This window comes from Oratosquilla oratoria, chromosome 23 (genome assembly GCF_046742065.1).
Source record: "Oratosquilla oratoria isolate Oo_2021 chromosome 23, ASM4674206v1, whole genome shotgun sequence".
NCBI classification, from domain to species: Eukaryota; Metazoa; Arthropoda; class Malacostraca; order Stomatopoda; family Squillidae; genus Oratosquilla; species Oratosquilla oratoria.
The window spans coordinates 6417341-6436144 of NC_134799.1; the positions used below are offsets into that span (position 1 = coordinate 6417341).

The 18804-nt window shown below is 38.5% G+C and overlaps 1 protein-coding gene across 1 annotated transcript in view; it reads right to left on the reverse strand.

The window, feature by feature from the left end:
• Positions 1-18423, reverse strand: part of LOC143037703 (uncharacterized) — a 19740-nt gene extending 1317 nt beyond the window's left edge. The window contains exons 1-2 of the mRNA XM_076206243.1: positions 18194-18423; positions 239-363 (exon numbers count right to left, since the gene is read on the reverse strand). Coding sequence (XP_076062358.1) covers positions 239-363; positions 18194-18423 — 355 coding nt within the window. The remainder of the gene's footprint in view (positions 1-238; positions 364-18193) is intronic.
• Positions 18424-18804: the final 381 nt, after the last annotated feature.

Here is an 18804-nt window from a genome sequence, read left to right on the forward strand (position 1 = left end):
GGGACAAGAATGCAAGGAGATGCCCAAGGACTACTGGAGGGTTCAATTATTCCCTGTTGAAGCAGAGTGTTTATTTCTGCTTTTATGAACTCCTTCTTTTTTGGATTGACTCTATAAGGGGCTTGTTTGATAGCCCTTGGCGAGTCTAGAATTATTTCGTGTTCTATCAAAGAAGTGAATCTTGGGGAATCTAGAAATAATTTTGGAAAACTTCTTAAGAGGAAAAGAATGTCTTTACCTTGTTTCTCAGATAAGTGTCCTACTTTTATCTGAAGATTTTGTAGTATCTGAGAGTTTTCCAAGGGAATCTCAGGAGGATTAGGCAGGTTATCAGGAGGCTCTTCCGATTCTATTGTGGTAGAGCTGCAAATTGGAATTGGATCTCTGGAATGATAAGGTTTTAAGGTATTTATGTGACAGAGACGGGAACTCTTTCTTCTGTCTGGAGTTTTGATTATGTAGTTGAGATCACTGGCTCTGGACAAGACTTCATAGGGTCCTTTGTATCTAGCCTGCAATGGATCTCCTGGTATGGGAAGATAAAGTAACACTTGATCTCCTGGAGAGAAAGTTCTAAGTTTAGAATTTTTATCATACCGACCTTTCATTACTCGTTGAGCATTCGTCAAGTTCTCTCTTGCCAACTTCCAAGCTTCTAACAACTTCTCGGTGACCTGGGACACGTATTTCAAAGAAGGAACAGGTGGTTCTTCTTTCATCCATTGTTCATGAAGTATCTTTAGGGGACCACGGACTTCATGACCGAAGACTAATTCTGACGGGCTGAATCCAAGGCTTTCTTGAATTGTTGTTCGGGTGGCGAACAACAAAAGGGGGAGTCCGTCTTCCCAATTTCGAGTGTTCTCAGCACAGAAGATTCTTAACATTGTCTTGAGCGTTTGGTGAAAGCGCTCTAGAGCACCTTGTGATTGAGGATGATAGGCGGAGGAAGTTACATGATTTATACCTAGTGTTACAAGAGTTTCTCTAAACTTGTTGGAAAGAAAATTACTTCCTTGATCACTTTGAATGTTCTTAGGAAATCCTACCATAGTGAAATATTTCAACATTTCTCTGATTATGTTTTGAGCTTTAATATTTTTCAAAGGAATTGCTTCTGGAAAACGAGTGCTCATACACATGATTGTGAGAATGTACTGATTTCCTTTACTTGAAGGAGGTAAAGGTCCTACACAGTCAATAAGAACTTTTTTAAATGGCTCTTCCATTACAGGAATGGGATGGAGTGGAGCTTCTACAAGTTGACATGTATGACATGTTTTACAATATTGGGCAACATCTTTGACAACCGTGGGCCAATGGAAATGTTGGGTTATGTTGAACAAGGTCTTTCTTACCCCTAAGTGACCTGCTAAGGGAGTATCATGAGCCAATCTTAGAACATTATTCCTGAAACCAAGAGGGAGGACTATTTGATTCCTTACTTGCCATGGCTGGTCAGCGGTTGCGGTGGATGCTCTCCATTTTCGCATTAGGACTCCGTTTTCTATATAGAAACCTCGTGACATATTTTCAACTTCTTCTGGAGAAGAAACAATCTCGTACAAATTTTTAAGAGAAGGATCTGACTTCTGTTCTTTGATTAATTCTGCTCTAGATAGAGAAACTGGTGAAGAAGAAGATGGGTCAGTTTGGGAGAATAGGGATTCTAAATTATAGGTCTCCTCTTCAGATTTCTTGTACTGAGATCTGGTTACAGCACAAGCGGGAAACAACTGTAAGTTATCTGAAGGTTCTACTGAGGTCTTAGGGTTATTTGTTATTAAGGGAGAAATGACTTTGCTTCCAGCGATGTCATTGGCCAACAATAAGGATATTCCTACTATGGGAAGAGAGTCTACTACTGCTACTTTAACCATTCCGGTTGTTAAATCAGACCGCAAGAAAACATTATGTAATGGACATTTTATAATTCCTCCAACTCCTTCTATCAATATATCATAACCTGTATATGACTCACCCTGATTCTGCAAGACAGAATTTAAAATCAGACTTTGCTTTGCTCCTGTGTCTCGGAGTATGGAAATAGGATATTGTTGTGAACTACTACTATGAGATATAGTTCCTGAAGATACAAATGGTTTGAAACAAGGATCATGATCTGATGAGGGGGGTTCTACATTACTTGACAATACCGGCTTCTTTGGTAGTTTATCCTGAATAGAGGATTTTGAATCATCTGATTTTATATTACTTACAAGAGTTGTTGTCTTATTGGAGAATGAGGGTGTCAGTCTCTTTCTGCAATTAGAAATGTGATGGCCAACCTGTTTACAATATGAACAAGTTACAGGGGGATTAGTCTTAAACCTTTCCATTCTTTGCCAAGGTTGGTTTGGAGGATATTGATTGAAATCAGACCTGTAACTGAAATGTGATGGGCTAGACTGATTTTCAAAGTGTTTCTTTGGGGACCAAGGATCAGAGTATTTTGTTGAATCTGGAATATATGACTTTGACTTTTGGGATTCCATTTGTCTTGACTTAGGTTTATGATTTAGTGTGAACTCATCAGCCAATACAGCAGCTTTAGTTAAAGTTTCTGGAACATGATCATCTATAAAAATCCTAAGATCTGTCTCTAAGGTATTCTTAAACTGCTCCAACAAAATCAACTGTTTAAGTCTATCTAAGGTGTCCGTTTCACTAGCCAAACACCACCTATTGAATAACCTCTCTTGTTGAGCCGCATATTCTACGTATGTTAACTGAGGTGTCTTCCTATAATTACGGAATTTCTGTCTATAGGCCTCTGGTATTAGTTCATAAGCTTTTAAAATACAAGCTTTCATATTATCATACTCGCTTTCTGCTTCTGAAAGAGAAGTATAAATTTGCTGAGCCTTACCCTTAAATTGTGTTTGAATGATTAATGGCCAATTTTCTTTAGGGATTTGTAACTGTTGCGCCAATTTTTCCCACTGAAGAAAGAAAATTTCTGGCTCTCCTTCTGAAAATATGGGTAAAAGTTTTACATACTTGGAAATATCTATATGACCTTCCTGAACTACGGGTTGTCTATCAACAATCCTAGCTTCTGCTTCTGTCTTCTTTAATTCTAACTCTACTTGTTTCACTTTAGCTTCCTCTTCTCTAGCTTTAAATTCTGCCAATTTGATTTTAGTTTCGTCCTCTCTTTCTATTTGTTTCACTTTAGCTTCCTCTTCTCTAGCTCTAAATTCTGCCTCAATTTGCATTTGTTTCAGTTTAGTTTCCTCCTCTTTAGCTTTAAATTCTGCCTCAATTTGCATTTGTTTCAGTTTAGCTTCCTCCTCAATTTCTACTCTCCTGACCTTTAATTCAATCTCCTTAATCTTAAGTTCGGTTAGTCGTGCCTCTATTTCTAACCTATTTGAAGGAATTTGTATATCTGTAATCTCTTCTGGAGATAAGATCTCATCTTCGATCAGATTTTCAACGAGTTCCTGAAGTATTTTTTTCTTTCGCAAACTTGTATCAATGTCTACTCCAAAGTGCTTGCCTATTTCTATCAAAGTGTCTTTAGTTTGTTTCTTTAAGAAACTTACCTTGGGATTTTGAACGAATTCTTGAACTATATCATCCATCTCTATAAGAATGTGTTAAATACCTGATCCAATATCCTTGGCAAGGGTCGCCACTTTGTTACGGGCTGCTGGTATGTGAAGAGACGTTACGTATAACGTCTAAGTGCTTAAGAACCAGCGCACTTCTAGAAGCCACTGTAGGACTGAACTATCTGGTCAGGGCCTAGATAATTCGTAAGACTAGAAGTAAAGGTAACAAAGAAGATTCCAGGAAAGGAATATTAAACTAGCGATAAAACTAGTAAACGAAATTATTAATGGAAAATATTTACAGGCAATCAACACAAAAGAGAATGGGCAGTAGGGTCAATGGGACCGTTACATGATTATGAGAATATGGAAATTATCGTTCAAATAAGAAACACAAGATCAGTATACAATATGGTACTATCTAAGTACAAAGAGATCAGGAACATGCATCAGAATAAGTAATAAGTACAAATATAAGTAAAGTAATGCAATGTATATCAGACACGTAATGTAGGCAAAAAGGGTGATCACTTCACACCAATCGTCTCATGAGTCCAAACTTGTATTTTTATCAAGAGATCAATAGAGCGAAAAATGACAAGGAATGAGCGGTTTCAACCGCTTATATACCATTGGACCGGAAACTGAATACTTCCGGGTGAGTGTGCGAGTGAGTGAAAGGAGGGGAGGAGGGTAAGTTAACACGTCAACATGGGTAGTTTTAGGACCCTCGACTCGCTTGAACAATCTATTTATTTAGTAACTGTCAAATCTGTGCGCTCCGAACTATTCAGGATTTCGCTTGTCTGTTTGTTCTACAAGAGTGCGCACCTCTCCGCACGTAGACAAGATTACATATAGTGGACGGGCGTTACTGCTTAACATTGTTACAATACATACATAGATAAGAAATATGAACATAGTTATGTAATACAAAGGAACATAATTCTATAACATAATTACACATATGACGTAATATCTAATATTACGTTACAATATATATATATATATATAATATATATATACATATATATATACAGTATATATATATATTCATATATATATATACATACATATATATATATATATGCATATATGTATATATATAAGTATATATATATATATATATATATGTATATATGTATGTATGTATATATATATATATATATATATATATACTGTATATATATACACTATATGCATATATATATATATATACATATATATATATATGTATATATACATATATATATATACATATATATATATATATATATATATATGCGTATGTGTGTGTGTGTGTGTGTGTGTGTGTGTGTGTGTGTGTGTGTGTGTGTGTGTGTGTGTGTGTGTGTGTGTGTGTGTGTGTGTGTGATTATGTGTGTGTGTGTGTGTGTGTGCGTGCGTGTGTGTATGTGTGTGTGTGTGTGTGTGTGTGTGTGTGTGTGTGTGTGTGTGTGTGTGTGTGTGTGTGTGTGTGTGTGTGTGTGTGTGTGTGTGTGTGTGTGTGTGTGATGTGTGTGTATGCGATTTACCATGGTATTGGATCACATGTTGGACTCATGATCGACAGCTATTTCCCTCCCGGAAGAAGGCTCTGAGCTCGTATATAACCGATCTATGGGTAATCCTGTGACCTTTCACGCACACACACACCCAACTCCCTGCCCATGAAATTTAGAGTAACGACTCGCAGCGCAGCGGTACTGAAATTATTTCAACCCTGGGTGGGATTCGAACCCGGACCGCCGTAGTGGCGGCTGCGGACGCTACCACTGAGCCACTCTGTGTGTGTGTGTGTGTGTGTGTGTGTGTGTGTGTGTGTGTGTGTGTGTGTGTGTGTGTGTGTGTGTGTGTGTGTGTGTGTGTGTGTGTGTGTGTGTGTGTGTGTGTGTGTGTGTGTGTGTGTGTGTGTGTGTGTGTGTGTATGTGTGTATGTACTGTATGTATGTATATATATATATATATATATATATATATATATATATATATATATATATATATATATATATATATATATATAAGGATTACAAAGGCGGAGTATGCCGACAGGAGACCTTTTGGTCCATATCTAGGTCGGATGCGAAAAAAATCATAATGATAAACAAATAAATGAATAAATAAAAACTATAAAAATGTAAATAATAAATAAAATAAATAAATGTATAGGTATAGTTAGATAATAAACAGGTGAATAGTAAATAATGATAAATTGACATAACTAATAATAAATGAAAATCAAACAAATGATAATAAACAAACAGACAAATGATAACAAAACAGATAAACAAATAATATAAAATAAATGATAGCTATTACAGCATCTTGCTAAATGATTCTTAAAGGTTCGAACTGAACTACATTGCACTGCCTCTGCAGGAAGTTTATTCCATTCATTAACTACACGGTTGGCGAAGTTGTTTCTACCCACTTCAAAATTAAATCTATTCCCGGACAGTTTGAGACCATTGTTTCTTGTCGGATTATCATTCAGTGTGAAAATTTGGTCACTTTTGATGTTGTCAATTCCCTTTAGGATCTTAAAGACCTGTATCAAGTCACCTCTGAGTCTACACTTTTTTAAGGAAAACAGATTCATATGTTTTAGTCGATTTTCGTACGATGTATCTTTTATATTTGGAATCATTTTTGTAACTCGCCGTTGTATTTTTTTCCAATCTGTCAATGTCTTTAATGAGATACGATGACCATACGGAAACAGCATATTCCAAATGTGGACGAACTAACGATTTATAGCTTGTTAATAAGTGATGGACTTTTGAAGTCAAAAGATCGCGCAATCAGTCCTAGAATCTTATTTGCTTTCTCAAAGGCTGAAATACACTGCTTGGATGATTTGAGATCGATACTGATAATTACGCCGAGATCCTTTTCACTATCCACTTTTGTTAACGAATTTCCAAATAACTTGTAATCGTACTACTGTTATTTCTACCTATGTGCATTACCTTGCATTTTCTTGTGTTAAATTTCATTAGCCACTTTTCAGATCATTGCTGTAATTTATCTAAATCTTCTTGAATATCTAATTGGTTTGAGTGATCATTTGCCACTCCGCACAGTTTTGTATCATCAGCAAATTTGGAAACAGTAGATTTTAGTCCATGGTCTATATCATTTATATGTACTATGAATAGAAGTGGCCCAAGAACGGAACCTTGAGGAACTCCACTTGTAACATTTTTCCATCTAGAAGTTTTTCCATTTAAAACAACTCCCTGTTTTTGATCATTCAACCAATTACTAGTCCAACTTAATAGGCTACCACTTATTCCGTGTGAAGCTAATTTAGTAAGTAGTCTTTCGTGTGGGACGGTATCAAAATATTTGGCAAAGTCTAGATATATTAGATCTATATTGTTTATTTTGTCATAATTCGATATATATATATATATATATATATATATATATATACGTATATATATATACATATATATATATACATATATATATACCTTTAGTAGGCTACTAGGAAGCCCTCTGCGAATTAAGTGAAGAATCTGCTCAGATTAACAAATTCTATGATTTCGTGGTCATGAATCTCATCAAATAGAGTAAACAGGCTAGTAGGCAGGCCGGTAGGCAAGGCGGCTAAGGATAAACAAGTAGGTAAGTAGGCAGGCAGGCAAGGCGACTGGGGCGTGGGTAGACAGGCAAGTAAATAGGCAGGCAGGCAGGTAGGTGGCAGGGAGGTAGGCAGGTAAGCAGACAAACTGCCAAGCAGACAGACAGTCAGGAAGGTAGGGAAATTGGTAGGGAAGTATGCTGGCAGGTAGGTAGGTAGGCAAACTGGCAGGTAGGCAATCTGGCAGGGCGGCAGGCAGGGAAGCAGGCAGGCCGGCAGGCAGTCATGGCCGTGGGCCATCACTGATGAGCCTCGTCCGTCGTTAGGTTACACATCCTGCAGGAGTAGCGTTCTCACTCCCATCTCGTTGCAACCCACCCACCCACCCCAACCCTCACACCCCCTCGGCTGTCACTGCATGATCACACTTTGCATGACACAAGCACCAGCTGCAGACTCACCCCACCCCTCCCTCAGTTGATGCCACTGATTGCATCATGGCATCCTCAACCTCCGGGTAGCCTCGCAACAATGTAGGCTTCGTCAGTTTTTGGCACCAAAGGGTCCCAGTGAGAAGCTTGGTCGGCAGCTCAAGACAAATCCACAAGACCGAACTCACTTAAGCCTTCGTTCTATGCCCTCGATCACATAAACACAGCGATCCTTTTATTGGACCTCGCTAAAGAAGTCTTGTCACTTTTGAGTGGCGTGTGGGCCTGGTCTGATATGTCGATGTCCCCTTCCATTTTGGGGTCCGTCCGTCTCTCTATGGAATGATAATGATGAGCATTATCTGAGACTCAAGACTGACTCAAGACTATCAAGAACTATGTCTCAAGATTCCTGCGGTACTGGGAATGATAATGACTTGTAGATGTTCATGCATTACTACATAGAGTTTATTCCAACGATGCTATCAAGTCGCTGAAGACAATCCTTCCCAGTGAAGACATAAGAGGAAGAAAAGGATCATGAAGAAAGTGAAGAAGTCTGTGAACTTATATCTGCTGTCTCCTAATTCGATCATGACACTAAGCTGTACAAAATAGCAAATGATCACTCTGACCATCTGGATATTCAAGAATACTCAGACAAACTAGAGCAATGGTCTCAAAATGGCCAATGAACTTTAACCCGAGTGAGTGTAAAGCTATGCATATAGGTAAAGATAATATTAAGTATGACTACAGTTATTTGGAAAAACTTGAATCAAAGTGGATAATAAATGGGATATTTGTGTAAATATCAGTAACGACCCAAAAAGCATCGTATTTCTGCCTCAGAGAAAGCAAATTAAATACTGAAATTGGTGGCGCGGTCTTTTGACTTCAAAATCCACATATCATCAGCCAATCATATAGATGATTTGTCCGTCGGCACTTGGAATGTTCCATTTATGTGTGGTCGCTAGAGTTTATCAAAAAACATTGACAGACTTGAAAAAAAGCAGCGATGAGACACAGAGCTCATACTAATTATAAAAAACAAGACATATGGAAACCATTAAAAAATAAAAAAAATAGAAAAGGAAGTTGAATTTCTTCTTTCGGGACACTACCTGTGTAGAGTGAAGGACACTGAAGATCACCTGCAGAAGAAAAAGCAGAACTTCCTTGCACATATTCACGTGATTCCCAAAGGATTCTGTTGCTGAGGATAAATCCTTGAAACTTGGTGATCATCCTGACCCACCAGGAAGAGCTTCGACTGTAAATATTCCCCGCAGGAATAGAATTGTCTTCCAAAAGCGAGGCGCCCGATCGAAGAAGAAAAGATCAAGAGTCTTAAGAACGGAAGATGAGGAAGAGAGGAGTCTACTGGGAGACAGAACGAAGGAGAGGTCCTCCGAGTGTGAGACAAAGAGTGAAAGAGAGGTTTTTTTTTTTTTTTTTTTTTTTTTTTTTTTTTCAAAAGAAAGGGTGGAAATCCTCTTGTGTTGGCACTCCCACCTGCTGGCCTGACCTTGACTACAGCGTAGGCCCACGAAATCGGCCACTTCCTGCAGCCCGCCCCGGAGCACCTCCTAACCCACTATCCACCTGCACCAACATTTATTTATTTATTTATCTATCTATTTATTTATTCACTTCTTTACCCACTTGAAGCCCCTCCCAAGCCCTTCACAAATGATTATGAAAATCAATCGTTTTTTGTGTTCGCCATTTATCTAGCGTAATCAGCAGCGTGCTGGTCTCGCATTCGCTTAGTTGTGGGTTCGAATCCCTCGCTCCCCTCCGATTCCCAGCTATGACTGTTACCTTCCCCAACAGTCCAAGCGCATAATAGGGCAAAGGTGGCGGCTTCGGCCGCAGCTATGCGCCTCCTGGCGTATGCTCCTCACCATCTGCCTTTCAATTATCTAACCAGGAGTCAGAATAGAGACCCTGTTGCATATCTCATGGGTCTCTTAGGGACCCCCATCCACGGTGCGATCTGATCTTGAGGCCAGCGGACAGATTTGATCGGATCCGACCAGATTGGATCGTGTATGTAATAATTTTGGTTTGACCGGGCGACATGCACGATCCAATTTGGTCGAATCCGACCAGATCTGTCCGGCGGCCTGTAGACCAAATCGCACCGTGGGTGGGGTCTCTGAGGAGAGAACAGCCCAGTCCTCTTGGAGGAAGTTTTCTACAATTCTCTTTTGTGTTTATTCTATTCTTTTATATGTATATATATATATATATATATAATATATATATATATATATATATTTTTTTTTTTTTTTTTTTTTACTAATGATAATACTTAAGGGGATCTTTCCCATGCAGGGGCAGACATGCACAAACCAACAGGCCCCCATTCATATATATATATATATATATATATATATATATATATATATATATATATATATATATATATATATATATATATATAATATAATATATATATTTTATACTAAGGATAATACTTGAGGGGATCTTTCCCATGCAGGGCAGACATGCACAAACCAACAGGCCCCCATTCCCTCATCTCTTGAGCATATACCAACTGGATCCCACTTTCTTTTATGTTTTGAATGTCGCCTGACTATTCAGTTCATCTCCGGAGCAGCCTGCCTCCCTCTTTATTAGGGCAAAAGATTGCATCCTATCTCGGCTTCCCCCTTATGCATCAGGTGTAATTTATTTTTATTTTTATTTTTTTTATTTATTTATTTATTTTTTATTCCTGCTGATATCAGGCCATTTCATTCACTTCTGGTGAGCACCGTCAGTGGCGAAGGGGTAATTGGTCGATGACGATTGATGCGTGCGTCATCACACACGTGCCACGCTTACGATCTGAACACCTCACGTCCTCAAGGTCTCGAAGTATCACCTTTCGTCTCACGGGGTCTTCGAGATGAGAAGCTATCGTCGTCCGTCGTCGTCATGTTGCTTCAGGGATCAAGCGAGTACTCGGAAACCAACCAAACGCAGCTAATTCAATACTAGTTCCTCTTTCCGGATCGGCGCAGGGTTGAGGTCCAGGCGGCTGAAGAAAAAAGTACTTATCCTCCACGCCCTTCCATCCGCATCATCATTTACATCACTTGAACGCGACGTCTTTACCTCCTCGACGCAGATGATGTTGCAGTTGTCTCCATTTCTTTGCAATCCAGCGGTTCACGTCGTCTACGGAGCTAGGGAGACATCTCTCTTCGAGTCGTATATTTATGACATAAATGACTTTTACGACCTGATAAGTCTGTCCGTACCGTAAACGTCCGACCTAAAGAAATACGATAGCTACAAATTTGAGGAACATGCCAGACAGACACTGTGGTACTTGTAAGTGACGCTAACTGTACACCGCCCCCTCCCCTCACTAAGCTCAGACTACGACATACGGTGACACGCTGGTCTGCCCGATGTCTTGAGGGTCATTCGACCGTATCCGTACGTTGTGACTTCGCCTTTACAGCATCTTCCTGGTTCCTTCCCCCTTCACAACCGGTGCAGAAGTTAAGCGTGTCCAGTAAACAACTTTAACGGGATTATCACACTGTGCTATTTTTCCTCCATCCTCCGATTAATCGGTGGTACCGCTCACCTCAAGATATTTTTTTTATATTTTTCCGTCGTGAAATCGCCATGGCAAACTATTTTGTTTTCCGACAAATATATATAGAATGTCTTTTGATATGCTGGAGGAAACTTATTTTGCTCCAGCACATCAGAATACTTCCCGGAAGCTACGGGCTGCAAATCTTCTCCAACAGACGAAGGGAAAATAGCCCAATGAGATAACGCCTTCACAGGAATCTACTGTACAGCGTAACTTTTGACATTATATTCAGAAAAAATAAAATCACAGGGGGAGGGGAGTAAGTTTATGATATTAGAGAACACGTGTCAACATGTGCATCGCAATGCGAATGAATAGTCTATAAACTCTATATCATAACATTATTTCTACTATTTTGGATGGAAAAGATGCCAGCTGGAGAGATAATACGACCATATCTCTTTAGGTACTTTTGGAATATATATATATATATATATATATATATATATATGTATACATATATACATGTATATATATAATATGTATACATATATACATGTATATATATATATATATGTATACATATATACATGTATATATATATATATATATATATATATATATATATATATATATATATATATATATATACATATAAAGTAAGGATGGTACGAAACCTTTACGGGCTTTCGTTCTTGTAATTACCTGGAGTACGATCGTAAATCGCTAGTAACACGACTCAGTCGGTGAAGCGTTGATTTGGCATCGAGCGAGACCTAGGTTCGAACCCGGGGCCGACTGTCGGAAATAATTTGAATGACACTCGCTGTTACTAGCGATTCAGTTCACACACACATACACACACACACACACACACACACACACACACACACACACACACATATATATATATATATATATATATATATATATATATATATATATATCTTGATAGCGCAATGGGCTATGTCACTATGTCAGCCCGACCACGTTTCAATTTTCAATATATGCTTCCTTCGAGCTTCTCGTCAGTCTAGACTGCGATGGCATGGAATCAAAAGTGAAAAAGTGAATGGTTGTTTTATATATATATATATATATATATATATATATATATATATATATATATATATATATATATATATATACATATATGTGAAGTATAGAAACACCAATCACCCAATTACAGTACGATATCTTGTATGATTGGTTGATTAACGTCTCTCCCGTGAGCCAATCTGCTCCACAAGCGAAGGGGTACAATTTATGGTCCTTCCTCGACAAACTCCTGACCAATCAGCGTCGTTCCCTTATCAAGACACGATGGCCCACGCCACTGATGCCGAACCACACGGGAGGGGCACTCGCCGTTTGCGCAAGCACAACTTTCTCTTTCTGTCATTTTAGTTCCCCTGTTTCTGCCTCTGTGTTTCCCTGTTTCTCTCTCTGTTTCTTCCTGTTTCCCTCTGTGTTTCCCTGTTTCTGTCTCAGTCTTCTTCTTTCCTTCTATCACTTTCCTCTCTCTCACTATGTGTGTGTGTGATTCAGCATTGCCTTAGATCACCTGCTGGACCCGTGATTGGCAGCTATTACCCTCTCGAATGAGAGCTCAGAGCTCGTATATGGCCTCCTTTTTCGCATTATTTATGTGTTGCTGTTGGTTATAATAATTTTCACAAGTAGGATATATTTTCTTCATTATGTTTAGCTATACCCTTCATTATGTTTGTCTACAGTTTTGCTGCTCGACGCCTGACGACGTGACTTCTCGTCGATCACGTGATCTCTCCCGAAGACCTACAGTAGGGTTAGTGTCATACCATCATTCACAATTTGCCGCGCCATCTAGAAAAGCAGACATCTAGAAGACGAATCATTGTAACCGTGCGCTGTGTAATTATCACATACATATACATGTATACATCATATATAGTCATACGCTGTTTGCAACCATGATAGACATATATTCAACAAGTGCGTTATTTTTCCAAATCCTATATTTTTGTGGGCTGTCTCATTGCCTCAGAAACCAATAAAAAAATGTTTTACAGCGATGGAATATTAAAACCAGCATAGTGATTTCACAGCAGAGAAATTGGTATTACTCATGACTGTTCTAGACACCACACCCACCCCAAGTATGTTGTCTGTGTAACTTAGTGTAGAATAACGGTCTAATGAGGACCACAATGGAAATAAGCTCACATGATTTTGTTTGTGTTGCCCTCGGCAATTGTAATTGTAACTTCGAACTGTGTATTTTTTTCTTTATCTGTATTTGATGTATTTAATTCATTGCCAAATAAATTTATCATTATCATTATTATTATTATTATTATTATTATTATTATTATTATTATTATTATTATTATTAGTAGTAGTAGTAGTAGTAGTAGTAGTAGTAGTAGTAGTAGTAGTAGTAGTAGTAGTAGTAGTAGTAGTAGTAGTAGTATCACTATTATTATTATTATTATTATTATTATTATTATTATTATTATTATTATTATTATTATTATTATTATTATTATTATTATTACTATTATTATTATTATTATTATTATTATTATTATTATTATTATTATTATTATTATTATTACTATTATTATTATTATTATTATTATTATTATTATTATTATTATTATTATTATTATTATTATTATTATTATTATTATTATTATTATTATTATTATTATTACTATTATTAAATATGATTGGGATGGAATTGGTGGCAGCTGTTTTTATGTCTTTATTTTTTGGCAACCTCCCTTATATGGGGGAAAAAAAGCCTTTGGTATATGTATGTATGCATTATTATTATTACTATTACTATCATTATTATTAATGTTGTTGTTGTTGTTGTTCAACGGCATTAGCTACCAAGCCTCTTACCGTGTTCGCTGTGCGTTCACACACAGCGTACATCCACCATCTCAAACAAATCGTTACACATCGCCGACCAAGACGAACATCACCGGCAGATTCATCAAACAACTTCCTACGAGACGAACACAGATGCAATATTCGCATCGAATTTCGAGAAATCTTCGTCGAGTAAGCAACACCAGGAAAAAATTACCTTCGATCTTCCTACGAGATCTTCAGAACAAGTTTCGCATCAAGGATCACAATAATTCTCCAAGCAAACGTCGCTACAAAAGTTCTTTTGATCTTCCCTCGAGACCTCCGTTTCAGTGTCGAAAATCACACAAACAAAAAAGGACTACAAGATCCCTGAAGATGTAGCAAGTACCAGAATATCGTCTAACACAGGGTGTGGAAATGATTTCCCAATCGTCAAAGCGTGCAGGTAACCCCCTCCTCCGCTCCCCGCCACCCTTCGCCATACCTCATTACCCGCTCATAAGAGCTTTGCTCATAAATGGATACATGTGTTATCTCTCCCAGCCGCCGGTAACTACATGCCTTTGTCTACCTTTATAGATACAGGTCTCCTTGTCAGTCTTCAGTAACATTTCAGAATCTTCCCAAGGCCAGAAAGAGAGTTAAAGTCTTTGAACCCACCGATTTGCAACTTTGCAGTGCGGATGGATGTCCATTTTCAGTTCTTGGAAAAACACTCATTAAGATTTCATTTACTCCTCAATGCCCACCATTCCCAGTCACCATCCATTCTCTATACCAGCATTTCCTAACCGGGGGTGCTGGAAAGCGATGCATACCTACTACATTTTCCTTTATCATTCTAGTAGTAAGATATTAGTTCAGGGGGTGCTAGACTGCTTAGACCTGACTACGATCAGAAAAATTAGGGAAACTGCTCCATACGGATGCCTTATATCAAGGCTTAGGCGCTGTTTTCATGAAACAACATGACAACCCTCTACGCACACAGCTCACGTCTACCATATGTAAGCAGCTTCTTCAACAAATCAGAAAAAGTTATTCAGTCACAGACATTAAAGCCATAGCCGTTGTATGCGCTCTCAGGCATTTCAGAGATTACGCTAGGCTACGAATTGCAAGTACACACAGATCATCAGGTAATGATACAATTATTCAAAGGAAAGGATCTACCAGGAAAACTTGCTCGTTAGTTTCTCATAATTCAAGAGTTCATGAAAACCTTCACATCCGTGCAGGGAAAAGAAAACGCTGTCGCAGATGCCTTTAGCCGTCGTGTTGCTGTCGTAACACAACCCTCCCATTTAGAAACTCTCACCCAGGCCCGTACTCAGGAAGCCCAAGAAAGTCATATAGTTCCTGGAATAAGATCGACACTTCGAATAAGGAATATTCCCCTACCCCCAGTGGAAAATTGTACCTTGATTGATGACCCACTTTACCATCAAAACTCTTTGAGAAACAAATATGAACCTCATAGACCAGTCTAGATTAGTTGCCCCAACAGTTCTTATCCCAACAGTTCTCCAACTCCTGCATGATCCATCTCTTGCACCTCATCCCGGAAAAAAAAGACACGCTTACGCAAGTGGGACTTCAATATTTTCGACTTACCATGAGGAAATGTATATTTTCTCACAAAGACAAATGACATGCTTGTGCCTCACAGAAAGGTTCCATTCAAGGCAACGTTTCTATATTAACGTACCCTGCTCAGTGTCATTCTTTTGGCACCGTTTCCACTGATTTGCTCAAATTACCTCTTACCTCCAGTGGAAACTAATACTTGTTTGTCTGTGTGGACAGTTTACCTTGGTATTGTATTCTTTTTCCCCATTCCAGACAAACCGCGCAACAGATCACTCAGGTGATAGTCAACAGTTATTTGTCCCTTGACATCTAAAACTTTAACCTCAGATAATGTTACGGAATTATACAATGAAATTATTTCAAATATTTGTACTTCTTTTAATACCAATAATTTTAATATTTCAGTTTACCACCCCAGCCCAAATGGTCTTGTTAAGCGCTAAAACAGAAAAATTCTAAATGTCCTTCATCTTTCTACGGAAAACAAGACCTCTTGGGATAACCACATACCGATTGTCGAAGCTAGTTTAAATAGCTCAATTAACAGTCAGTGATTCTCCTCGTTTTGATTTTTATGGCTCAGTAAAAATCTCTTCGACTTTTTTACTATTGACACACCTCCTATTTGCAATTCTGATAACTTTAAAAGTCACTCTAGTCAATTTCTCTTCTTTTTCAAATGTGTTTATAACGCACATTTCCGAAGGAACAAATGGCCCGTCTTCATAATAAGCCAGCTCGAGATTGTCATACAGTATTGATATTTGCGATATTGTCTATTCGCTAAACATAAACCACATTCAAAATTCTCCCCCAAGTCCGTATTGTGTGCTAAATCACGAATCACCAAATAAGGTTAAAAACATAGGCCTTTTCTGGCTTGAGGGACCCTTGCCAAGCCTTTCAGAAGTCCCCGGCACCCTTATTAGAAAATCTAAATTCTAGTTTGTCAGTATTTTGATGATTCAACATCAGTGTAACAAAATTTTGTCTCTGGATAATATGAAAATACTCATCTTTACACTGATGCTGGTTTGATGAACAAAAATAGATGACAGAGAGAGTCGGTAATATGAAAATTATTTTTGCCCTGAATTTTGGCGACACCCTCAGTTGATCTCACGGCGCTCTTTGGTGCCGCGGCACACCGGTTGGGAACCACTGACGTAGACCATCCTTCGCAGAATGTATCGATCATGCACACAGATCACCTAAAAAGGGTCTCCGTGGGTATCATTATGAGACTATGTCTGCAATTCCTAGCCATCCTCCTGTTGTTGAGAAACTTCCTACATCAGACATTAGAATCGGAACCACTTCACACATAATCTCAGAAGTCATGCTCCAAAGTACTCATGGTGGAAACTGTTCTCATATATGTTAACTGCATAAACCAAATGCCATTTTCGTGTGTTTGTCCTTCCAGTGCAACTGTTTGTCACATAATATATTTCTTTCATTCTATATATTTCCAAAGTTCTTTTCTGGCATTATGTTCCTCGCTGAGGACAGCTCGAGGAAATTTCATTAGATGGTATAGTTTCCTCTGTTGCTTTAACATCTAAAACAAGATCGAAAATACAAGCCTCAGAAATGAAAGTCCAGAGAGCCATAAAAAGTGACGAGATTTGACAGAATACGAAACGATAATATACGAGACCAGGAGTTAAGCCTATTTTAGACATAATAGAGAGAAATAAGCTGTGATGGTATGGATATGCAAAAGAGATGGATATAGAGAGATACTAAAATAATTTACTAAGTTGGCAACCACCACGAAAAAGACTAGTAGAAAGACCTAGGCACTTATTAAGAGAGGTGCAGCTATTAATTAAAAATGTAGAGGAACCAGCTCTGTATGAAGACTGAAACACGTGGAAAGGTCTTGTGAGGCAGAACACCTAACAAAACATGTTCTACAGGGTCGTGGTAAGGTGAGCTTGGAAGTGTAGTTACAGGTATAAATTGTGTATTGGTCGATGGCTTTTCGAGGCAAATGAATACAGATTCGGCCATTTTGAGGCGAAGAGATTCGTGAGGCCGGCGTTGTGTTTGTTTTTTTCACGTGATTCCTGATTACGCATGGTTCTTTTTCTTTTTCTCTTCTTTTCTTCTCTCTTCCCCTCTTCCTTGTCTCTTCGCTTCCTCCTTTCCTCTTTTAATAATTACTTTTGTTTTTCTTAATCTATTTGTTTATTTCTTTTCTTTCTCCCCCTCTCTTTACGCCTCTCTTTTTGTTTTCGCTTTCCTCATTTCAGTCAGGAATAAAAGGAAAAATATCAAATACATATCTATAACAATAGCCAGACGTTCTCATTTAGCTGAAAGGAACCCCACACTTGTGTGTTAGTGTGTGTGTGTTCGTGTGAACGTCTGTATATGTTTGTGTGTACATGTCAATACATCTATGTGTATGTCTGTGTATGTGTTTTGTGTGTATATGTATATGTTTGTGTGTGTTCGTGTGTGTGATTGTGTGTACGTACGTGTGCTTGTGTGTCTATATGTGTATGTATGTGTGTGTGTGCATGTGTATTCGTGTCTGTATGTGCGTGTATGTATACGTGTTTGTGTGTAAGCGTATGTGTGTGGAGTCGCTTACAGGTCAGAGAGTCTCCTTCCAGTAGTGTTATCTTCAGAGCTAATGAGACCCTCCCAACAGCAACAATGTTTCCAGGCCTCCTGGAAATCTTTGGCTCCATCAGGGCAGGCGTATTGGTCGGGGCTAATGAGACATGTACCCAATACGTTTAGACCAGCGTCCTTGGCAACCGATGGAGCTTTCGATCTGGTCTCAGCTGGAACTAATGAGACCCTATTTGGCAGGGGCATGGTGCTTTGGACAGCAGTGACAGCTTCCCGGCTGGCACAAGAGGTGCACGCTCGAAGAATATATACATATATACATACATATACACATACATACATACACATATACATACATACCTACATACATACATATATACATACATACATACATACATACATACATACATACATACATACATACATACATACATACATACATACATATATACATACACACGCGACCCCAAATACCTAAAACTATCCACTTCCTCCAGCCTCTCTCCTTTAAGACTTACTTCCAACTCGTTGACATTCTCTCCCCTTGTACATCTCATCACCCTACATTTACCCACAAAATTACCTTCAACTTTCTCCTGCCGCATATCTTCCCAAACTCCGTCACTA